The sequence below is a fragment of the Pelophylax lessonae genome (genome assembly GCF_965119305.1).
Source record: "Pelophylax lessonae genome assembly, chromosome: 3".
Lineage (NCBI taxonomy): Eukaryota > Metazoa > Chordata > Amphibia > Anura > Ranidae > Pelophylax > Pelophylax lessonae.
In genome coordinates this window covers 348,416,548-348,442,149 of record NC_138770.1, presented here as the reverse complement: position 1 = coordinate 348,442,149, position 25,602 = coordinate 348,416,548, and the positions used below count along the sequence as shown (strand labels likewise).

At 47.3% G+C, this 25,602-nt stretch overlaps 1 protein-coding gene across 1 annotated transcript in view; it reads right to left on the bottom strand.

Annotated features, from left to right (window-relative positions):
* Positions 1 to 25,602, bottom strand: part of DDX43 (DEAD-box helicase 43) — a gene marked incomplete at both ends in the record, with an annotated part of 462,922 nt that overhangs the window by 39,598 nt on the left and 397,722 nt on the right. Inside the window, 1 exon segment of the mRNA XM_082249917.1 lies at positions 1,986 to 2,113. Coding sequence (XP_082106043.1) covers positions 1,986 to 2,113 — 128 coding nt within the window.

The following is a 25,602-nucleotide window of genomic DNA, read 5'->3' as shown; positions in this document are numbered from 1 at the left end:
AACCTCCTTGCCACCCAAGTGTGGCAGGGAGGGGGGGGGGGCTGTCAAGCCAGGGTAACACTGATGTGGACTATTGGCTCCTGATTATGTGTGTCCCCGCAAGACTCTTAACTCGCTTGCCTCCCCCGGTCTAGGATGGGGCCTGTCGTGGCCTACCTAACACGGAGCTCTGGTCTGCGCGCGTTCGCTGGCCAGACTGGAGGGACCACTGGATCTAGATTATCCAGCCGGCAGTTGATTGTAGATCTCACAGGAAAAAAACAGGAGAAAAAAGACAGTAAAAAGAAAAAAGTGCTAGGACCAGAGATCCCGGCAGACAATAACTGAAGACCTATAGCAGTGAGGTGGGTGTATACCACCTAGGACTGCCCATAGGCATAGCCAAGTCTTTTTTCTGCCTAATGTCCTACTTCTGTAGGGGGCAATACAACTATGGTTCTGAATAATGGAGAGCTGTGTCCGTCAATGAACGAAAGAGAAATATTAATTTTCACAAAGTCTGCTGCTTCAGTGTTTTTAGATCTTTTTCCGATGTTACTATGGTATACTATGTTACTATGGTATACTGAAGTATAATTACAAGCATTTCTAAGTGTCAAACGCTTTTGACAATTACATTAAGTTTGTGCAAAGAGCCAATATTTTCAGTGTTGACCCTTCTTTATCAAGACCTCTAATTCGCCCTGGCATGCTGTCAATCACATTCTGAGCCACATCCTGACTGATGGCAGTCCGTTCTTGCATAATCATTGCATAGAGTTTGTCAGAATTTGTATTTTTATTTATTTGTTCACCCACCTCTTGAGGGTTGACCACAAGTTCTCAATGGGAATAGGATCTGCAGAGTTTCCTGGCCATGGGCCCAAATTTTAGATGTTTTGTTCCCCAAGCCACTTAGTTATCACTTTTGCCTTATGGCAAGATGCTCCACCATACTGGAAAAGCCATTGTTCGTCACCAAACTGTTCTTGGATGGTTGGGAGAAGTTGCTCTCGGAGGATGCGTTTGTACCATTATTAATTCATGGCTGTGAGTGAGCCCAACGAGTGAGCCCAACGAGTGAGCCAAATCCCTTGGCTGAGAAGCGACCCCACACATGAATGGTCTGTTGGCATAACACAGGACTGATGGTAGCTCTCACCTTTTCTTCTCTGGGCAAAGTTTTATCCAGATGCCCTAAACAATCGGAAAGGGGATTCATCAGAGAAAAATCCCACCTGCCTGCTGCCATTCCTGAGCAAACTCTGCAATTGTGGTGCTCCAATCCTGCAGCTGAATCAACTGTAGGAGACGGTCCTGGCGCTTGCTGGACTTTCTTGGGCACCCTGAAGCCTTCTTCACAAATGCAGTAGAAATGTTATTCATGAGATTAAGTTAAATTTCATAGCAAAAAGGGACTTTGCAAATAATTGCAATTCATCTGATCACTAACATTCTGGAGTATATGCAGACTTTGCGAAAATGAATACTGTAATTCTCAAAACTTTTGGCCATGGCTGTATATAATATAGCTAGGCAGATCTGCACTCCAAGGCCTGGATGCAAAAAGGGTTTGCCCCATGTCCCCAGACAGTATGCCTTTTTAAGACCAGAGGTCAAAGTTTACTGAAAGTGCTCAAATGATGACTGTAAAGGTGCCCATGAGTAATGACATTGAGTGCCATGAATACTGCAGACCCTACCAGAATGATTATGCACACCCCCCAGGGGTCGTTAACAGCTAAGATTTAAAGAAGATGGGCTGTATGATATTTGGGATCACTCAACCCAGAAGAGATGTGGCTGCTGGGATGGCTTGAATCTCACGTGAAAGGTATTGGCGAGTACTAATGGCTTTTTTTTTTTTTTATAATGCTGGACCACTAATTTCCATGACTTAAGTGAAGAGTGGGGATGGGATTGAATATGATAATCAGTCACCATGGCATATCTTTTTAATGTGACAACACCATCTACGTTTCCTTATACCTCACCATTCTACTTACACCAATTTTTTCCCAACAAATATTAATACTTTGTCCTCAGGATTTAGTGAATCAATTAAATGAAGAGTAAAAGCTCTTTTCTCTTCTTCTGGAATCACCAAAACTCTTTGTTCTACTGTATTAACAGCCTGCAAGATAAAATGTAAGAGACACATTAAAACCGAAGTGCAACTATTACCATTGATTACTCAAGCTTTAAACTTAAAACGGCATTAAACCCAAAAACAAAAATGTATTAAAATTGCAGCTCATTAATTCTTAGATGTGATAGCTGCATGTTTTCCTTTTTTAACCCCCTTTACTCTTACCTGGTGATCCTGCCAGTAAGTCTGTTTCTCAACTTCCTTTAGTAGACAAAGCTGTCCAGATAAAATGTCAGAATGTTGAGACAAATCATTTACCACTGACAGAGGTGCTTAAAATGATGGGCTTTTATCCGTTAACCGAAAAAGGAAAAACAAAAACCTTGCTGTAACTGTTTGCAAAGTGTTTGTTGTGGAAATTGCATATTACATATTTCTTTATTTAAAATAGTGGCGCACCAATGCATTGTAATCTCTGGTAAAGAAGCCATATAAGGTCATACCTTTCTTTTGTAAAGGCTTGAGTTTGAGGAATGCAGTTTGGCCAAGCCTAACCTTCCCCCCCCTTCAAAGTCACTGTCCAAACAATGGATAAGCAGCCCTTTTCTCCTCAGGACAAAGGGTGTTGGTTTGGGGGGATGGTATATTCTAAATACTTCTGGCCAAAGCTGCAAGAAAGTTTTCAGTCTCAAAAGAAACATCCATGAAGCAAGAACTGCTGACTTCCCTGAGCCATGTGCATGGAATGAGACTCCATGGCTGCAAACATCTTTTAGTTAAGTATATTTGCTTTATCTTTATCGGCTAGTCTTGTATTATGCTCCCAAATATTGTATTAGTTTTGTATGTACAGATTGCTTTTGCATAGTAAAAGCACATTTATATACACCACAAAGGTCTAAGTTTCCTTGGTTGTACCGCAAAGTAACCTCGCTAGATAAGCACAAGCAAAACAGTGTTAGCTAGAGTTTGGCTCTAATTTGTTAATTTATTTAACCGCTTGCGACCACCGCAAGTAGATTTACTGCGGCGGTCAGCCCCTGCCAGGCAGAGTGACGTTAATTAACGTCACTAGCCTGGGAAGGTCTGGGGAGCGAGCGCGCGCCCGCTCCCGCGCGGTCACGGACCCCCCCGCGCGTGTGACCAGTGGACCCGATGTCCGCCGGTCACTCGGCGATCGTCGGGGGAGAGGGAGAATGTCAGGCAGCTTGTGTAAACAAGCCACCTGTCATTCTCCTCGGTGTAAAGACACTGATCACACGGATCTACTATGTAGATCCGTTGATCAGTGTCCTTACAGCTCAAGCCACAGCCAATCACAGTAGAAAGCACGGCCCTAGGGACACACACAGCCCCTCCCTCCCAAATAAAGTTAACCCCTTCACTACCAGTGTATTTTTACAGTAACAGTGCATATGTATAGCACTGATTACTGTAGAAATGTCACTGGTAACCCCAAAAGTGTCAAAAATGTCAGTCAAGGGTCCAATCTGTCTGCCGCAATGTCGCAGTACCGCAAAAAAAAAAAAAAAAAAACGCAGATCGCCGCCATTACGCGTTAAAAAAAAAAAAAACAAAAATGACAAAAATCTTTCCCTTTGTTAGTAAACGCGATAACTTTTGCGCAAACCAATAAAAATACGCTTTTTGCAATTTTTTTTACCAAACATAGGTAGGATAAAACAAATTGGCCGAAAATGTTAAAAATTTTGATTTTACATTTTTTTTGGGGAATTTCATATAAAAAAATGTGAAAAATATTGCTATTTTTGCAAAATTGTCGCTCTTTTTTTGTTTATAGCGCGTGATCAAAAAATCGCACAGGTGATCAAATACCACCAAAAGAAAGCTCTGTTTGTGGGAAAAAAAGGACATCAAATTCGTTTAGGTACAGCGTCGCACGACCGCGCAATTGTCCGTTAAAGTCACGCAGTGCCGAATCGCAAAATACCCCCTGATCTTTTAGCAGGAAAATCCTCCGGGGCTTAAGTGGTTAAAACTACTAGTGCATTTAACGCTCTCCTCCACCCAGACTGTCAATGCTGCTGCCCAGTGGTGTCTCTGTGCTCTTTTATCCAGAGTGTTGGAACTTTAATACAGGAGGTGTTTTACTGGCAGGATCACCAGGTGAACAGAGGTTAAAAAAAACCCTTAGAAAACAAATGTAGCAACCACATCTAATGATTGGGAAGGAGCAATAAAATTGGATTTTTGTCTTACCGTAATATCCTCTTCTCTGATATTTATTGATGGACACAACTCCAGAATCTTCTTGACCATTGGGTTATGCTGCCCTCTACAGGAGGACACTAGGCAGGAAAAAGCTTTACCACACCTATGGGGCAGTCCCAGGGGGTATACTCCCACTTTCTGCTATAGGCATTCAATTTAGTTGCAAGCAGGGTCAGAAGAAAAAATAACCCAACTCAATAGAGCGGTGGGTGCTGTGTCCGTCAATGAACATCAGAGAAAAGGATTTTACGGTAAGACAAAAATCCAATTTTCTTCTTTCGTTCATTGACGGACACAGCTCCAGAATCTTCTTGACTATTTGGACGTCCCAAAGCAGTGTCAAACATGAGGGGTGAGAAAAACACAGCAGAAAAAAAAACTCCCAAAAAGGCTAAACCTAGCCAACGAGAAACAAAAGGAGCTCACCTGGAAAAAAAAAAAACCACACCCTGTCAAAGAGGACTAATCCTCTCAAACAGCAGCTTGCAAAACGATGCGGCCAAAAGCAGCATCCGCAGATGCCAACACATCTATTGCAGTATACAAATTTGTAAAAAGTGTGCACAGACGAACAGGTGGCCACCTTGCCAACCTGCACCACTGACGCCCGATGGCGGAAGGCCCAAAAGGCACTAAGCGCTTGCGTACAAAGCGCCTTAACAGGGAACGGATGAACCTGACCCTTGATGGAATAGGCCTGCACCACCGCCCGTCTTGTCCATCTGGAAATGGTCGCGACAGACGTGACCAACCCTTTGCGAGGTCCATCCATAAGGACAAGTAATAAAGCCGATTTCATAAACGACTCAGTAGCCGCAAGGTACACCCTGATCGCCCGATCCACATTCAGAGAGTGCAAGGCAATCTCCTTAAGATGTTCAGGCTTAGAACACAGGGAAGGCAACACAATGTCGTTAATCAAATGGAAACCAGAAACAACCTTAGGAAGGAACGACCGAAAGAGCGAAGCACCACCTTATCTCTGAATCACCAGGTAAGGTGAATGACAAGACAACACCGCTAGCTCCGACACCCTGTGTGCAAAACTACAAGAACGCTACCTACTGGAACAAGGTAAACAGAGGAACCTCCCCAATATTTCCGAAGGCGGGTACTGGAGAACCGACGGCACCAAATTGAGATCCCACGGGGGCAACGGAGAGCGTACTGGGGAGCCAAGTGGCAAACCCCCTGAATAAAACAAAGAACATGTAGCCAAAGGATGGCAAAAGAAGACTGCCAAGGCCGGAAACCAGGCCCTTGACCGTACCAAAGGGCAGGTGCTGCGCAACACCTCGTTGGAGGAATGCCAAAATCCGAGCCACCGAAATGGAATGGGGATGAACCCCAAGAGACTCACACCACGCAATGTACACCTTCCAGAGCGATGGTAAAACCTTTATAGAGGTAGATTTTTAAGTCCTTTAAAACGTGGGAATCACTGATTCAGACAACCCCCTGTCCTGCAGCACCTAACCTTCAACAGCCAAGCCGTTCAATCCAGCGACAGTAAAGCAGGATGGAAGATTAGCACCTGGGCCAATATATCTTCTCTGAAAGTCTCCAAGGGGAATCGGCGACCAGCCGTACCAAGACCAGCAAGGCCAGTCTGGAGCCACTAGGATGACCAGATCCCTTCTGCCTCAATCCTTCACACAAGACTCGGCAGAAGTTTTAGTGGGGAAAAAGCTGGCCCCCAAGGAGACACCACTGCGTCTGACATTGGCCAGAGTATCCCGAGACCTTGCCAAAATTCTCTGTACCTTCCTGTTGAGACGAAGGGCCAACAGGTCCACCTCGGGAGTTACCCACCGGAAACACAGCTGAACCTTAGAATGCCGGCTACCTCCCGAGCCACCAGGACACTTCTTGTGCCCCGTTGGTGATAGGTATATGCCACGGCCGTGGCATTGTCCAATGGATCCTTACCTGAAGGCAATTTGTCCAACGAGCCAGAAAAATCTCATTGCCCGAAGTTCCAGTATATTGATCAGTAGTCTTGACTCCCCCAGAGTCCAAACCCCTTGAGCACATCCGTGCCCAAAATGCCTCTCCACCCAGACAGGCTGGCAACCACGGGGACCACCGTCCAGTGTAGGGGAAGGATTATCTAGAGACTGTAGATCCTTGTCCCACTTATCAAGAGTATCCCTTTGCAGAGGCTTGAGTTGAACTGTGCAAATGGAACAGCCTCAAAGGTAGACATCCAGCACAGCGCCCACACGCAAGTCCAGAAAGAAGACTGACTGCTGAACAACGGGAGCGGAGTTGCATCCTGCAGCTTTGGAGGTTTGTTCCCCTGGGAAAAAAACACCGTGGCTGAAGCCGATCCAGAGTCAGACCCAAATAGTCCAACTTGGTGGATGGAACCAAAGCAGATTTTTGAAACTTCAATTTCCAACTGAACTCCAGCAGAGTCCGCACAGTTGTTGTCCTTTACAGCAGTCGGAGACTCTGGTCGCAGAAGAAGATAGTCCAGGTGCCCAGTACCACAATCCCCCACTGCCGCTACAATGCCAACACTTTTGTGAATACCCGAGGAGCTGCGGCGACCAAAGAGTAATGCCATGAATAGAGCATGCTCCTCACTCACAGCAAGTGGAGGAAATGCTGATGACCGACATAATGGAATATGAAGGCAAGTGTCCTTGATGTGGGGATGCCACTACTGTACGAATAAACCCCATTCCAAACTTCTGTACCCACACAAGCGGTTCAAAATCTTAAGGTCCAGGATTGAACGTACCTTGCCTTCTTTCCAGGGAAATGTAAACAGATTGGACTAGAAACCTTCAAAACGTTCCGATTTTGGAACCCCAACAATCACCCCTTGTAGTAGAAGACTTGCCCCGCCCAGAAGAGACCCTGCAGGCGGTCTGGGGACGAACGCAGATTGGAAGGAAAGAACCTCACTGGAGGATAAGACCAAAACCTGATCTTGTAGCTGGACCGGATCAGATCGTGGACCCACCTGTCTTGAATCACTAAGGTCCATGGGTCCAGAAAGAAGGGAAGACATCTCCCCACCTCAGACAGGAATGAGGGCGCCCCTTCAGGCAGAAGAGGGCTTGTCCTCAGGTCTGGAAGAACGCACTCTGACGAGACTCCGCCCCTGGCAGCCTGTGGAAGAAGAGTACTCTTCCCCCCTGTAAAACCCTTAAGAATATCATCCAGGAAGATCCAAACAGGCAATCCCCTAAAAAGGGAGAACAGATAAGGCCATCTTGGAATACTGGTCTGCAGATCAGCATTTCAGTCACATCAGGTGCCGAAGGACCACTGCTGTCACGAACAGCCTAAAAACCAAGGAAGCTGCACATCCAGACAGGCACCACAGACAAAACTGAAACCCCTAGACCAACTGGTCTGTCAGCTCGCAAGGGCAGGGGGGAAGCTGTTCCCCTTCCATATCATGGCGCAAAAGCTTTGCCCACTCCGTTAAAGTCTGGGACACCGATGCCATGGTGAACACCAGCCTAAGGACCGAACCGGGCACAGGAAACATGTGGCGGACCAAAGTCTTGGCTCTCTTGTCAAAGGGGTCTTTAAAAGCTGGAGACTCCTCCACCGGACTTAAAGTGGAGTTATTGGGCCTGAAACCCCGAGAATCCACCACAGGTGGGACTGCCCACTTTTTTAAAACAAGGACACGGCAAAGGGATCCCGTCTAGCAAAAAACAGCTTAGGCACCATTATTGTGAGTTTAGGTCACTGACTCGCGACAATTTTGTCAATTAGGCAAAAAAAGGGTACACCTTTTGCCGCTTTTGGGAAGCTGCGGGTACCAAAAGAGACTGGCACCTCCAACGCAGCAGCTGCATCCTCCAATTTTAAAGTTGCCCACACCGATCCAATCAGTGCATCCACCAGCGCCGTTGCATGCATGGCTGGAGTAGAAACATCCTCACTATCAGAGCACACGAAGTGCGTGGACGCAGACCCAGTAGGGTTGCAACATACTAAGCTCACCCTGAAGCATAGTCAGGATTATTGCATATACAGAAAACAGGCAGGGGAGGGTCGCCGACTGCAATCCCGCCCCCACGCCATCCCAGGGCCTACGAATGGACCACCTACTGGACCCCGCAAAAATGTAAAAAAAAGGGGGTCACCCTCTGAGCCCCTTCATATAGGCCGTATGAAAATAAATGGCCCCCTAGAAGGGGGCCACCCACCACAATGCGAAAGTGCAGGCAAGGTACCCAGAGGGTCCGCAGAGCTAAAGGGGGGGTGACCTACGCAAAATGGAGGCATGTTGTCAAAGGTGACCACCCCCACAATGCCCCGCCAAGGAAGGCGTCAAGCTGGCTGCATGGCCCTTTTTAATTCGCCGACCAACCCCCGTCCAGTGGAGCTATGTCACAGCCGACCCAGTGCAGAGCTGAGGTCGGCACGCGCTCGCTGGCTGGACTAGGGAGACCATAAGGATCTAGAATATCCAGTCCCTCGCCCAGGTCAGCAGTTGATTGTAGTTCTCACAGGTACAGAAAATGGGAGGAAAAGAACTGAATTTTTGTAAAATCTTACCGTAAAATTCCTTTCTCTGAGTACTCCGACAGTCGCCGCCACTTCATAATCTTCACAAATGGGGTAATTGACCTTTGCTCCGCAGGAGTAGCTAGGCAACAAGATTTGTTAATATCAAAGCTTTTAGCATATCACACCCCTAGGGGGTGGTCCCCTCAGTCAATACCTCCCTGCTTCCTGCATTCTCAAATCAGTTTCAGTAGCATAGCAGTAGAGTACATAAACAAACCCCAAAAGAGGGGCGGGGGCGGGGGCGGCGACTGTCGGAGGACTTTTGTAAGATTTTACAAAAATTCCGTTTTCTCTTACGTCCTCCGACAGTCGCCGCCACTTCATAATCTTCACTAATGGGGACGTCCCAGAGCAGTGTAGACATGAGGGGTGGGAAAAACGCAGCCGCGCCTAAAGCAACGCAGTACCCACATCAGAAAAAAGAACCTTACCAAAGTAAGAGAACCAACTGGGCAACAGGAAAACGTGCTCAACAGGAGCAACATCCCAGGAAGAACAAGTAACCTAAGGGAAAAACACCCGAACAGCCAAGGACCCAAACAAGGGACCCTAAGGCACTGCCGCACTAAGAACTTTACGGCCAAAGGAAGCATCTGCCGATGCCTGAACATCCGCCTTGTAAAATTTTGAGAAGGTGTGAACGGACGACCAAGTCGCCGCCTTACACACCTGGGCCACAGAAGCCTGATGACGATAGGCCCAAGACGTACTCAGAGACCTAGTATAGTGCGCCTTCACAGGGAAAGGAGGAACCTTCCCCTTCAAAGCATAGGCTTGCACAATCGTCTGTCTGATCCATTTGGCGATGGTCGCAGCCGACGCCGCCATGCCCTTCCGAGGACCCTCTGGAAGGACAAATAGAGAATCCGACTTGCGAAAGGATTTCGTCGATGACAGGTAAACTCTGATCGCCCGAACAACATCCAAGGAATGCAAAGCCACCTCCTTTGGATGCTTGGGCTTCGCGCAAAGCGAAGGCAAGACAATGTCCTCATTGAGGTGAAATTCCGAGATCCTCTTCGGAAGAAAAGAAGGGTTAGGTCGTAAGACCACCTTATCCAAGTGAATCACCAAGTAGGGAGAGCTGCAGGACAGGGCCGCCAGCTCCGACACCCTGCGAGCCGAAGTGATCGCCACCAAAAAGGCAACCTTCTTGGACAACAGAGACAACGAGATCTCCCTGATCTTTTCAAAGGGAGCATGCTGCAACACGGACAGAACAAGGTTCAAGTCCCATGGAGGTAAAGGGTCCCTCCAAGGAGGGGCCAAGTGTCGCACCCCTTGAACAAAGGAGCTAACCAAAGAATTAGACGCCACAGGGTGTTGAAAGAGAACGGCCAGCGCAGAAATCTGACCCTTAATCGTGGCCAACGCCAAACGCTGATCCACGCCCGTTTGAAGGAAAGCCAACACTCTCGATACCGAGTATGAGCGAGGGGAATACCCCCTGGACTCACACCAGGCAAAATACGCCTTCCAAGTACGGTAGTAAATCTTCCCCGAAGAGGCTTTTCTAGCTTTGATCAAAGTGGGAATGACCGCAGGGGAGAGACCCCTATCCTTCAGGACCTGGCTTTCAACAGCCAAGCCGTTAAAGCCAGCGACTGTAAAGCAGGATGGAATATCGGTCCTTGAGACAGAAGATCTTCTCGAAGAGGCAGACGCCACGGAGCGTCGACCACCAGATTCACGAGGTCTGCATACCAAGACCGGCGAGGCCAGTCTGGCGCCACCAGAATCACTGTGAGCGGTTCCGAGGCCAACCTGCGAAGGAGCCTGGACAGCAGCTGAATCGGTGGAAAGGCATACATCAGACGATACTGATGCCAGGGCGCCACTAACGCGTCTGAGCCGTCTGCCCGAGGATCGCGCGTCCTTGCCACGAACCTTTCCACCTTTCCACCAGACGCGAACAGGTCCACATCTGGGGAACCCTACTTCGCGCACAACATCTGAAAGACATCCGGGTGAAGGGACCATTCCCCCTGGTCCAGGGTCTGGCGACTCAGATAATCCGCCTGCCAGTTCTCCACCCCTGGAATGTGAACTGCAGATATCGCCGGGACGTGCGTCTCGGCCCAAGACAGAATGTCGGCTACTTCCCGAGCCGCTCGGGCACTCCTGGTGCCCCCTTGGTGGTTGATGTAGGCCACCGCTGTGGCATTGTCCATCTGCACCCGAACCGGACGGCCCTGAAGCCTGTCCGTCCAACGCAGAAGGCAGAGATTTATCGCTCGCAATTCCAGAATGTTGATCGGAAGGGAGGATTCCTCCTCCGACCAAGTTCCCTGGGCGGACAGAACGCCCAGAACACCACCCCAGCCCGACAGGCTGGCATCCATGTGATCACCGTCCACGACAAAGGACTTGCCCCCCGACACCGCCGGGGACTGGAGCCACCACAAAAGACCCCTTCGGGTGAGGCGGCTCAACGAAATCCGCAGATCCAGAGATTGCGGACGCCCATCCCACTTGGCCAGGATCTCCGCCTGAAGATCCCGTGTGTGAAACTGGGCGAAGGGAATCGCCTCGAAAGCCGAGACCATCAATCCCAGACACCTCATACCCATCCGGAGGGACGAGCACTGATTGTCCCTTAGGGACCTGACCTCGTCCTGAAGAGTCCGGAGCTTGTCTTACGGCAGGAAGACCTTCGCTTGAACAGAGTCCAGGATCATCCCCAGGTAGGGAAGATGAACTGACGGACACAGCGTCGACTTCGGAAAATTTATCGTCCAACCGAACTCCTGCAGAGTCTGCATCGTGATGGACAGGTCGTTCACCAGGCCCTGACTGGTGGCAGACCGAATCAAGATATCGTCCAGATACCCCAAGACAGAGATGCCCTGGGCTCTCAGTAAAGCCAGGACAGGCGCAAACACCTTGGTGAAAACCCGCGGAGCCGAAGCGAGACCAAAGGGTAACGCCACGAATTGGTAATGATCCTCCGCAATGGCGAATCGAAGGTACCTCTGGTGACCCTCGAAAATGGGGATGTGAAGGTACGCATCCTTCAAGTCGATGGAGGCCATGAATTCCCCCGGAACCAGGGCAGCCACCACCGAGCGCAGGGATTCCATGCGGAACTTGCGAACCCGCACAAAGCGGTTCAGAGCTTTTAAGTCCAAAATCGGACATACCTTGCCCTCCTTTCTGGGCACAGTGAACAGATTGGAATAGAACCCCCGAAATCTGTCCCGATGAGGCACCGGAACCACCACTCCATGGACCCGCAGGTCCCGCACCGCCAGGTGCAGATCCTGCAAGCGCTCCGGAGACAGCTAAAGATTTGAGGGAAAAAATCTGCTCGCCGGCCGAGAGAGAAACTCGATCTTGTATCCAGATCGAACGATTTCCTGAACCCACCTGTCCCGAATGCGGGCCAGCCAGGGTTGAAGAAAACCGAGCAAACGTCCCCCCACCCCAGAACCGGGTGAGGGCGCCCCTTCAGGCCGAATTGGCATGGGCAGCGGATCCGGACTGGCCGGACTTCTGCTTACCTGTCCACGGCTTCTTCTGGGAGCCTTGGCCCTTGAAGGGCTTGCCCTTATATTGCGACCGAAAGGCACGAAAGGACCCCTGAGAGGGCCTAAACGAGGTATTCTTCTTACCGCGAACAAACTTATTCTTGTGAGTTTGGGGTAAGAGAGTGCTCTTACCCCCGGAAATTCCCTTTATCAGAGTATCCAAAGATTTGCCAAAAAGGCGAGACCCCGCGTAGGGCAAATTAGCTAAAGTCTTGCGAGATGATTGGTCAACCGACCAACATTTCAGCCATATCAGGCGACGGTTCAATACCGCCACACTCGAGAGGCGTGCAGCCAAAGGGACTAAATCCAAGTCCGCATCACACAAATACATGACACCCTGATGAATTTGATCTACCATAGCCAATGTCGTCGGTGGAGCAGAGTCAGCCACCAGGGTGCGCCTGAGCACCTGCGCCCAATCCGCAATAGCCTGGGCCGCCAAAATGGAAGCAAAAATAGGCTTCAGCATAGAACCAGCAACCGTATAAGCATGACGGGCAAGAGACTCCAATCTCCTGTCCGTAGGGTCCCGGAACACCGGAGTATCCTCAGCAGGGATCGCAGTAGATTTATTCAAAACCGCCACCGCGTGATCCACCTGAGGCGGCACACACCAACGCTCATCAGTGGTGGGTGTAAATGGGTAACGCAGCTTGAACTTACTGGGCACAGTAAAGGGCTTCTTTAAATTGCGCCATTGCTCATCAACAGCACGCTGAAATTCCGCAGGGCAGGGAAAAACCTGCGCTGTTTTGCGTTTCCTTTGCGTCCCATAAGAGGACATCAAAGCAGGAGGACATGGTTCATCCTGCAAACGCAGCGTTTCCTTGATAGACGCAACCAACTCATCCATGAGTGCAAGCTCTTCAGGCGAGCCAGGGGGAGAATTATCAACCCCTTCTACCTCAGCCTCCCCCTCAGACCCCCCAAGGTCCAGAGATGAGCGAGACCCTGAGAAGGGCACTCCAGCCATAGCAGCCCCATCGCCCTCTGAATCAGAGGAAATAGACAATCTGTGCCGTTTTGCGGATCGATCAGCCATTAGCATCTGCACCTGAGAAGCCAAGTTCGCCACAATAGCAGCCAGATCAGCCCCCTCGGGGGATACAGCAGCCCCTTGGCCCCCCACCAAGGTGGGAGGAAACTTGCAATCCTGAGAATCCATGCCCCAGCAATAATTGAAAAAAAGGAGGACTGCCCCTTTAAGACGGCGGCGAGCGTAGCCCACCGCACACTACTGTATGTACCGACCCCCACAGGGATAAGGACACTGAGCAAGGAAATACAGGAAAAGGAAAGGTAAAAACCTGGAGAGACCACACAGGCTGCTGCCACCGATCGCTGTTCCAGAGCAAAAGGAAGTGATGCAATGACTGACCGCCCTATAAAGCCTATGCAGGCTACACAAACATGGCCGCTCGGCTGAGGCATTTTAGGCAATGAGAAAAATGGCGCCGAAATGTGGCTGTATGATCGATCGCCGCCAAAAATGGCGGCGTTTGGCGCCAAAACACCGCGCCATACCACACAGGGCCGGTCACCATAATTTGCCGCAAAAAAATGGCGGGCCGCAGTAGCGGCCACCGCACAGCATGTCTAAGCCCAGTCTGCCCCATACTCTCACATAGCAGAGCGGGAGAGCCCCCCCACCCCCGCAGCCCACAGAAAGGCAGCTATTCCACACAGGAATCTGACAGGGAGCTCAGCACATACACAGACATGCAGGGTCACACAGTCACAGACTGACACCCAAAACAGACAGGTCCCCACATAGAAATGCACTTACCAGTCCGGATGGCGTGGGGAGCCTTCGCCAGCGACCAAACCGCTGCACTGAGGACAGGGAGTGTCGCAGCCAGGACGCAGTGGAACTGCGGTGCGAAACCGCAAATGGCGTCCGGTGAGGTAGCCACCTCACAGGCAGCATCCCTGCAGCGAACAGGGATGGGTCATTCAATATGCCAGGGAAAACCTGAGCTGAACGCTCGATGGCAGGCTGGGAAGCCCCTGGCCCTGAACCCTGGGATCCAGGGCGGCCAGTCCGAGACCCAGCTCCGCATGATCATCTTCATCCGAAGAAACTAAACTAATGCTGAGAAAAAGAACAGCTAAGTAAAAGAAAGAGAATAATACTCAAAATAAAATCAAAAAGAGGATAGAAGGCTGAGACTGAAAGCCCCAGCACAGGATCATCCAGCTACTCCTAAGCTAGGCATTAGAAACTGAGTTGAGAATGCAGGAAGCAGGGAGGTATTGACTGAGGGGACCACCCCCTAGGGGTGTGATATGCTAAAAGCTTTGATATTAACAAATCTTGTTGCCTAGCTACTCCTGCGGAGAAAAGGTCAATTACCCCATTAGTGAAGATTATGAAGTGGGGGCGACTGTCGGAGGACGTAAGAGAAAATCAGTTTAAAAAGAGAAAAAAATGCTAGGACCAGGGATCCCAGCAAGGAACTAGGTCCGTACTCCTGACTAGGCAGAAAAAAAACTGAATGCATACCCCCCCCCCCCCCCCCGTGACTGCCCCATAGGCGTGGGAAAGCTTTTTCCTGCCTAGTGTCCTACTCCTGTAGGGGGCAGCATAACCCAATAGTCAAGAATTCTGGAGTTGTGTCCGTCAATGAACGAAAGAGAAATTACATTTTTGGTTTTATAAATCGTTAAACTTACATATATTTGGTAATAACATATGCACAGCAGCACAACGTAATAAAATATTCTTCTGAAATGTCTTTTTTTTTGGGACTAATCATAGGTCAGGTTTTTACTGCTGTCTGAAGCCCCGATAAAAAAAAGGTACCTTACCTCAGCTCTGAACCCTGTGACAGCCAGAGCTACAGTGTGAGGCGAGCTGAACCTCCTTGGTTACAATCTCTAAAGTGCATACTTTATTACTCTAGAGCAGTGGTTCTCAACTCCAGTCCTCAGGATCCACTAACAGGCCAGATTTTAAGTAGTACCTTGGGGAGATGCAGACTAGAGTACTGCAATCGCTGAGCTTCAAAGTATATCACCTGTGATGTATTTCAGTTATCTTGCAAACCTGGCCTGTTAGTGGGTCCTGAAGGACCGGAGTTGAGAACCACTGCTCTAGAGAAACAACAAACAATAAAGGGGGCTTGGTCATGCCAGATGTTACAGAAGTGAGGGTGAAAAAAAACACCAAGCTATTGCTCAAACTTTTCATTTAGAAGATATTTTGAAGAACTCACATTATTTCAAACTACTTTATTTTTCTACACAGCTTTCATGGTTTGGAGAACTGGCCCTCCCAACAGCCCAAAACTGGCTAACAATGCGACACATGAAAAACCTTTTAGAAAACTCATTTTGTTATCCTGTGAGATGAAATGGTAAAAAAAAAAAAAAAAAAGTTCTTTAAAACCCTGCAAATATTTTGCTATCTCTCCTGGAGTGATGGAAACAGTTCGATAGTTGGTAAGGCTGAAAAAAAAAAAAAAACACCAGTGCATCCCTGTGGTGTGTGAGTGCGCTTGTGTCAATAGTACATTGTATATCCCTCTATGTTGTGATCATTAGGGTGCCCATCTAATAGTCTTTTTAAACTATCAATGCTCCCTGCTGATACCACTGCTTGTGGAAGAGAATTTCACATCATTACTGCTCTGTAAAGAACCCTCCACGCAGTTTAAGATAAAACCACTTCTCTTCCAATTTCAGTGAATAGCTGCGTGTCTTTTTAAATTCTGTTTCACTGAAAAGTTTTTTCCCTATGCGAAGATCATCAGTATGGTATTTGTACATTGCTATCATATCCCCTCTCAAGCGTTTCATCTCCAGAGAGAATACGTTCAATGCTTGTAGTCTTTTCCCATAGTGGAGATCCTCTAGTCCAGTGGTTCTCAACTCCCATCCTCAGGACCCACTAACAGGCTTGAGCATGGAACCCGCCATGCACACATAGGAGTGGCGGGCAAGTGATCCCAGCCTCCTATCCGTAGGATCCCTAAATACTGGAGAATCCTCGGTAGGAACCAGAGTAGCCTTGTTTAATCTGGCTACAGTGTGATCCACTTGAGGAGCCACACACCAACGTGCAACCGTAGTAGACGCAAAAGGATAAAGAAGTTGAAACCTTTTTGGCACAGTGAAGGTGTGTTTTAAATTGCGCCATTGCTCATTCATAGTGTGATGAAACTCCGCGGGACAGGGAAAAACCTGCGTCATCTTGCGGGTTCTGTGTGTACCAAAAGATGACAATGCCCGGAGGATTGGGCTCATCCTCTAAATGTAGTGTTTCTTTAATGGCAGAAATCAGCGCGTCCATAGCTGCACGTTCCTCTGGCGTCCCAGGGGGAGAATCATCCAGCCCTGTGACCTCCGCATCCCCCTCAGACTCTTGCGGGTCCTGAGAAGAGCGAGACCCAGACAGGGGTACGCTACCTACAGCAACCATGTCACATTCAGAATCAGAAGAAAAAGAAATCTAGCAGCACGTTCAGACATCAGCACATCCATTTTGGACACCAAAGACGCCACAACAGCAGCCAAATTAGTCAGAGTAGAGGATTCAGAAGAACTAGAATCCCCCACCAAGGCTGGAGGGAATTTGCTGTCCTGGGAGTCCATTGCAAAAAGAACGTTTTTTTTTTGGTACTGGCCCTTTAAGAGCGCCGCAGACCCCGCAGCACACCGCTACAATACTGTGGAACACAGACCCCCGCAGGGACAAACTGAGCCAGGAAGATTGCACAATGGAGGAAAAGAAAGGACAGCAGGACAGATCCCACAAGAGTGTTACCAGCTCCTTCGGTCGCTTTGAGTAAAGGAAGGAAGTGATGTCACCGCAGAGACTGAACTGAGGCTGCAGGCCAAGGAAACATGGATGCCTATGCAAAGCAATGGGAGGCTTCGGCAAAATGGCCACCGACGTGCTCGGAACGATCGTTGCCACACACAAGATGGCGCCAGGCGCCAAAAGACACTACATACAATGCCCACAGTGAAGCCAGACATGCTGCCCACACCTAAAATGGCGGACCGGCGGTTTTTAACCCCGCAGCGGTCGCCGCACGTGTCTGTACCTCCAAGCACCCTCAAGTGACACAGGAGATGGATCCCCCTAAAACCCCACACAGCGCTAGCTGTGAGAGAAAAAACCCCCGCAGGGGCTGGGATCAGGGAGCCCAAAACGCACAGACATAGGGGACACCACAGACACACAGGACTGCCGGCCCAGACAGAGGCCCCACACAGAGTGTACTTACCTGTACCCAATGGCGTGGGGTGCCTCATATCAAACGTGAAACCGCCCACCCTCAGATGGCAGGGGAGTGCCGTCAGCCAAAGGCGCAGGACACCAGGAGCGCACGGGCGAACCGTGCATGTGCCTGGTGAGGTAGCCACCTCACAAGGCTGCATCCCTGAGGACAGGGATGGGTTGTTTGTGAGGCCAGGGCGAACGCATAGCCTATTAAACGCTCGATGGCGGGCTGGGGTTCCATCTGACCCTCTGTCCTGGAGAACCCGGACGACCAGTCCGATTCCTAGCTCCGCAAGCGCCATCTTCATCCGAAGATCCGACTAACCAACGCTGACAAAATAAACAGCTAGTAATGCAAAGAAAAAATGAAATTTTTAGAAAATAAAATCATAAAATAGAAGAAGGCTGAGACTGTAGCCCCAGCACAGGGAAGCCTGACTACTCCTGAACTAGGCAGAAGACAAACTGAGTTGGGATGGCTATTGCAAGGGGGTATTCGACTAGTGGGACAGCCCCCATGGGTGTGTCTATGTAAATGCTTTTGTTTTAACAAGTATTTTGCCTAGCTACTCCTAAGGAGAGGAAGTCAATACCCCATTGGTGAAGACTGTATGAGTGGGCGGTGACTGTCGGAGGACGTAAGAGAAAAAAAAACTACCTCCAGTTTGTAGATAACAAAACTGGAGGTAATTAACCTCCTAACGACACAGTAATACATATATGCAGTGTCCAGGAGGTGGGCTTTAAACCTGGAAGCCGCATAATACAGTGCATCCGGAAAGTATTTACAGTGCTTCACTTTTTCCACATTTTATGTTACAGCCTTATTCCAAAATGGAGAAAATTAATTATTTTATTCAAAATTCTACAAACAATACCCCATAATGACAACATGAAAGAAGTTTGTTTGAAACTTTTACAAATAAATTTATTTTAAAAAAATACATATATATAAAAATAAAATCACAAGTACATAAGTATTCACAGCCTTTGCCATCACACTCAAAAGTAAGCTTAGATGCATCCTGTTTCCACTGACCATCCTTGAGAGGTTTCTACAACTTGGGAGTCTACCTATGGTAAACTCAGTTGATTGGACATAGTATGGAAAGGCACACACCTGTCTATTTAACCACTTCGGCTCTCACACCTGTTTACCCCTTATAGACCAGTGCAATTTTCAAATTTCTTCTAAGAGTCGATATTTTGTCAAATTTTTTTTCTTTTTTTTTTTTTTAAAGGCCAAACAAGGCTTTCTTTTTGGGACTATTGCCCTGCAACAATTTTTTTTTGCAATCCTTAGGCAATTAAACATAATAGTAAAGTAGCCAGGTTGGTAGGCGACTGCTAGGGATGGGGACAAGGGAAAGGGAAGGGGGGGACATGAAGGGAAAATAAATCTACCAAACTCTGGATGTGGGGATTTGAATGTGCCCATATGTCAACAACTAAGACCGAAAAAATAAATATAAAAGAAGAATTAATAATATAATTTTTGAATTATAAAAATAACATACAATAAAAATGTATATATTGTCTAGAAGTCATATAAGCATCACAGTTCATATCTAAAATACATCTTGTAATCTACGAGTTTGGCTCAACAGAGCTTCTTCAGGATCCAAGAGAATATCTTTTCAGACAGACTCATTAAATCACAATCTCTAGAACAAACAATAATCCATATCAACATACATTAAATGTCTCATATATATATATATATATATATATATATATATATATATATATATATATATATAAAAAAACGGGGAGAAAGAGGAGAGAGGGACGGAAGGAGGAAAAGTGGAAGTCATCAGACTGAATGGGCCGATTCAGTCTGATGACTTACACTTTTCCTCCTTTCGTCCCTCTCTCCTTTTTCTTCCCCCCCTTATATATATATATATATATATATACACACACACACACACATACATACATACATACACACACACACACACATATATATATACACACATAAAGTGCCTTGCAAAAGTATTCGAAAGTATTCGGCCCCCTTGAACTTTTCGACCTTTTGCCACATTTCAGGCTTCAAGCAAAGATCTAAAACTGTCATTTTTTTGTGAAGAATCAACAACAAGTGGGACACATTCATGAAGTGGAACGAAATTTATTGGATATTTCAAACTTTGTTAAATAAAAAACTGAAAAATTGGGCGTGCAAAATTATTCAGCCCCTTTACTTTCAGTGCAGCAACTCTCTCCAGAAGTTCAGTGAGGATCTCTGAATGATCCAATGTTGACCTAAATGACTAATGATGATAAATAGAATCCACCTGTGTGTAATCAAGTCTCCGTATAAATGCACCTGCACTGCGATAGTCTCAGAGGTCCGTTTAAAGCGCAGAGAGCATCATGAAGAACCAGGAACACACCAGGCAGGTCCGAGATAATGTTGTGGAGAAGTTTAAAGCCGGATTTAGATACAAAAATATTTCCCAAGCTTTAAACATCCCAAGGAGCACTGTGCAAGCGATAATATTGAAATGGAAGGAGTATCAGACCACTGCAAATCTACGAAGACCTGGCCGTCCCTCTAAACTTTCAGCTCATACAAGGGGAAGACTGATCAGAAATGCAGCCAAGAGGCCCATGATCCCTCTCTGGATGAACTGCAGAGATCTACAGCTGAGGTGGGAGACTCTGTCCATAGGACAACAATCAGTCGTATACTGCACAAATCTGGCCTTTATGGAAGAGTGGCAAGAAGAAAGCCATTTCTTAAAAGATATCCATAAAAAGTGTCATTTAAAGTTTGCCACAAGCCACCTGGGAGACACACCAAACATGTGGAAGAAGGTGCTCTGGTCAGATGAAACCAAAATCGAACTTTTTGGCAACAATGCAAAACGTTATGTTTGGCGTAAAAGCAACACAGCTCATCACCCTGAACACACCATCCCCACTGTCAAACATGGTGGTGGCAGCATCATGGTTTGGGCCTGCTTTTCTTCAGCAGGGACAGGGAAGATGGTTAAAATTGATGGGAAGATGGATGGAGCCAAATACAGGACCATTCTGGAAGAAAACCTGATGGGAGTCTGCAAAAGACCTGAGACTGGGACGGAGATTTGTCTTCCAACAAGACAATGATCCAAAACAAAGCAAAATCTACAATGGAATGGTTCACAAATAAACATATCAAGGTGTTAGAATGGCCAAGTCGAAGTCCAGACCTGAATCCAATCGAGAATCTGTGGAAAGAACTGAAAACTGCTGTTCACAAACGCTCTCCATCCAACCTCACTGAGCTTGAGCTGTTTTGCAAGGAGGAATGGGCAACAATTTCAGTCTCTCAATGTGCAAAACTTAGAAAGACATACCCCAAGCGACTTACAGCTGTAATCGCAGCAAAAGGTGGCGCTACAAAGTATTAACTTAAGGGGGCTGAATAATTTTGCACGCCCAATTTTTCAGTCTTTTATTTGTTAAAAAAGTTTGAAATATCCAATAAATTTCGTTCCACTTCAGATTGTGTCCCACTTGTTGATTCTTCACAAAAAATAACAGTTTTATATCTTTATGTTTGAAGCCTGAAATGTGGCAAAAGGTTGAAAAGTTCAAGGGGGCTGAATACTTTAGCAAAGCACTGTTTGTATGTATATATATATATATATATATATATATATATATATATATATATGTGTGTGTGTGACATTAGGTGGGGATGGGAGACTAAACATGATCGAGTGAAAAGAGGAATGCAGCAATGTACAGAGACATTCTTGATGAAAACTTGCTCCAGAGCTCTCTAGACCTCAGAGTGGGGTGAAGGTTTATCTTCCGACAGGACAACAACCCTAAGCACACAGCCAATATAAGGAGTAGCTACAGGACAACTCTGAATGTCTGAGTGGCCCAGCCAGAGCCCAGACTTGAACCCGATTGAACATCTCTGGAGAGATCTGAAAATGTCTGTGCACGACGCTCCCAAACCAACCTGATAGAGCTTGAAAGGTCCTGCAAAGAAGAAGAATGGGAGAAACTGGCCAAAAATAGGTGTGCCAAGCTTATAGCATCATACTCAAAAAGACTTGAGGCTGTAATTGGTGCCAAAGGTGCTTCAACAAAGTATTCAGTAAAGGCTGCGACTACTTATGTACATGTATTTTTTTTTTCCTTTTTAATACATTTGGAAAGATTTAAAATAATCTTTCATGTTGTCATAGTATTGTATTGTTACCGTACAGTATTGTTTGTAGAAATTTGAGGAAAATAATGGGATTTTTGTACTTACTGTAAAATTAATTTCTCTTTCGTTCGACAGACCGCGCTCCATAAATCATTACTAGTGGGTTATAGTGCCTGCTCCAGGAGTAGGACTAGGCAGAACAAAAAACACCTGGCTACGCCCATGGGCCGTCCCCAGCTGGTATATAGTTACATAGTTAATCAGGTTGAAAAAAAGACACAAGTGTGGTTCAACCAAAAAAAAAAAAAAAAACCGTATTGAAAACCAACCCATACAATCCCATATACACAATCCTATACCCGCAGTTGATCCAGAGGAAGGTGAAAAAAAAAAAAAAAAACCCCAACAAAGCATGATCCAATTTGCTACAGCAGGGGAAAAAAAATTCCTTCGTGATCCTCCGAGAGGCAATCGGATATTCACTGGATCAACTTTACCTAAAAAAAAAAAAAAAAATTTCAGTACCCATTTATATTATGTACAACTAGGAAAGAATCCAGGCCTTTTTTAAAGCAATCTAGTGAGCTGGCCAGAACCACCTCTGGAGGTAGTCTATTCCACATTTTCACAGCTCTTACGGTGAAGAAACCTTTCCGTATTTGGAGACAAAATCTGTTTTCCTCTAGACTAAATATAACCCCCCTCTGCTCTAGGTAATCAGTTTAGTAGCAAGCAGTATTAGAAGTATCAGAACTCCATAGAGGGGTGGGTGCTGTGTCCATCAATGAACTCATCCCATTTTCTCTTTCGTTCATTGACGGGACACAGCGCTCCATAAAATCATAACTAGTGGGACGTCCAAAAGCAGTGCCAAAAGGAAAATGAAGGGTGGAAAAAATAACCCAAGGCTAAAAATAAGAGTCCTTAACCAGGACACAGAAGTCTTAACCTGGTCACAGGAACCACATCTGAAAAAAATGGATTTTTGTAAAATCTTACCGTAAAATCCTTTTCTCTTAGCTCATCGACAGACGTAGTCCTCGGTGATACACCACCTTCGGGTTATGTTACCTCCGCAGGAGCAGGACTAGACAGGAAATTAAAAAGCTCTGGCCACACCCTAGGGGCAGTCCCAGAGGGTATATCCTCTCTCTCTCTGCCTCAGCAAATCAGTTATGTGAAAAAGCAGTGCTTAGAGAATTTAACCCAACCCAACTCCAAAACAGAGGGGCGGGGACTACGTCTGTCGATGAGCTAAGAGAAAAGGATTTTACGGTAAGATTTTACAAAAATCCATTTTTCTCTAGCGCTCATCGACAGACGTAGTCCTCGGTGATACACCACCTTCGGGACGTCCCAGAGCAGTATCACAACTGAGGGGTGGGAAAATGGAAATCAAATCCCAATCTAGAAGGCCCAACCGGTGCCAACTAGAAGTTTACAATGCTCATCCTTAATGATGAGACTCAACAAAAAAATTTTCAAACAGAAAAAAACCCTCGAGGTAGACCACCGGTCTCCTCAAATTGCGGCCTGCAAAACCTTGCGGCCAAATGAGGCATCCGCCGATGCCGTCGCAGGGCACACAACACTCTCACTGCATGGGGATATGGCGTGGTTGGCGGTACCGGCCCTGGCGGACCGCATGGCCGTTCGGGAGGCCTGCTAATAGCTGGAGATCTGATTAGGAAGGCAGTCTACATGTCCGTGGCTTCTGACTGGTAGGTAGCTTATTCTTAACCCATAAGATTCCCAGAATGCCACAGATTACATCTTTATGACATGTATACAATTAGATTGTTAGCTCCCAAACCAAGCCTCCTGGCTTTTTTGCACACATAAAATCACACTCAAAATAGGAGGATCTGTGTCATGTTGTAGGATAGAAAGGGACTCTATCTTACCATACAGAGAGGGGCCCGCGTTCACCACAACACCCGTCAGGGGGAAAGGGGGAACATACTACTACCATACCGGAACCAGGCGGGCACCAACTCCTGACAGTACCCCTCTCCACCGGGGCGGGAGGGCTGTCGACCGATACGGACGCCGTGACTCATGGTCTTTGGCGTTTCGGCGAGACATTTAACTCGCGTGGACAGTCCTTTAATGGGACTTTGTCGCGGCCGACCCAGCGCGGAGCTATGGCCTGCACGCGCTCGTAGGCTGAACTGGGGTGACCACCGGATCTCAACATCCAGCCCGTCGCCCAGTTCAGCTTTCTTGCTTGAAGATCTCACAGGAACACTGGAGAAAAAAGCTGTCTAAAAAAAAATCTTTTAAGAAAAAATTCTTGCCAGGACCTAAGATCCCAGCAAGGTGTCTAGGTCCTTACTCCTAACTAGACAGAAAATAACTGATTTGCTGAGGCAGAGAGAGAGAGGATATACCCTCTGGGACTGCCCCTAGGGTGTGGCCAGAGCTTTTTAATTTCCTGTCTAGTCCTGCTCCTGCGGAGGTAACATAACCCGAAGGTGGTGTATCACCGAGGACTACGTCTGTCGATGAGCGCTAGAGAAATAAAGGTTTAAAGAAAAAAAACTACCCTCAAGAGGGAACAGCCCCTCTTAAAACGGCAGTCTGCAAAACTTTGCAGCCAAAAGAAAGATCCGCAGATGCCAAAGTATCTACCTTATGGAATTTTGTGAAGTTATGCACGGACGACCAAGTGGCTGCCTTGCAAACTTGCGATATTGAAGCCGGATGACGGAAGGCCCAAGAAGCACTTAGTGCCCGAGTAGAATGAGTTGTGACAGGGAAAGGTGGAACCTGACCTGTAAAGGAATAGGCCTGAGTCACCGTCTGTCTGATCCATCTGAAGATGGTAGCCGAAGAAACAGCCAGTTCTTTTCTTGGTCTGTCCGTAACCACAAAAAGTGAGTCTGACCTTCGAAAGGACTCACCTGAATCGCACGAACCACATCCAAAAGTATGCAAAGCAAATTCCTTGGGATGAGCCAGCTTGGGATACAAGTAAGGCAACACAATGTCATTCAAATGGAAGTCAGAGACAACTTTGGGCAGGAATGTTGGACAGGGACGAAGAACCACTTTATCCCTATGGACCACCAAAAAGGGACTGCGATAGGATAATACCGCCAACTCAGATACTCTGCGGGCCAAGGTAATAGCCAAGAATGTCACCACCTGGGATAACAGGCAAGGGAATCTCCCGACTATTCTCAAATGGAGGTTTCTGGAGAACCAAAAGCACTAAATTTAAATCCCATGGCGGCAAAGAGACTGTACAGGTGGACACATGTCGAACCCCCTGAATGAAGGTACAAACTAAAGAGTGAGTGGCTAGGAGTCGCTGAAAGAAGATTGCCAAGGCAGACACCTGGCCCTTGATGGTACTCAGGGCCAACTGCTGATCAATGCCCTGTTGAAGAAAGGTTAAGATCCGAGCCACAGAAAAGGATCGAGGAGGAGCGTCAATTGACTCACACCAAGAAATGTACACTTTCCACATACGAAGATATATCTTGCTGGAAGACAACTTCCTCACCTTCACCATAGTAGGGATCACTGATCCAGACAAACCTTTATCCCTCAGTACCCTGGCTTTCAATAGCTAAGCCTTTAAAACCAGTAAAGTCAGGATGGTAGATTAGCCCTTGGGACAACTGGTCTTCTCTGAGAGGAAGCCCCCAAGGAACGTTTACGGCCACCATGATGATTGTAAGATCCTTGCTCTTGATTCCTTGCAGGGACAGCAGAGGAAGCCTGAGCCAAGGATGATTGCTGGCCTTACCAAGGGCCCTGGACACCTAAGGCGTCTGCCAGAGGAACTCATGATCACACCACGAACCTTGGTATCCGCCTGTGAACCCAAACCTGCTAAAGGAGCTGC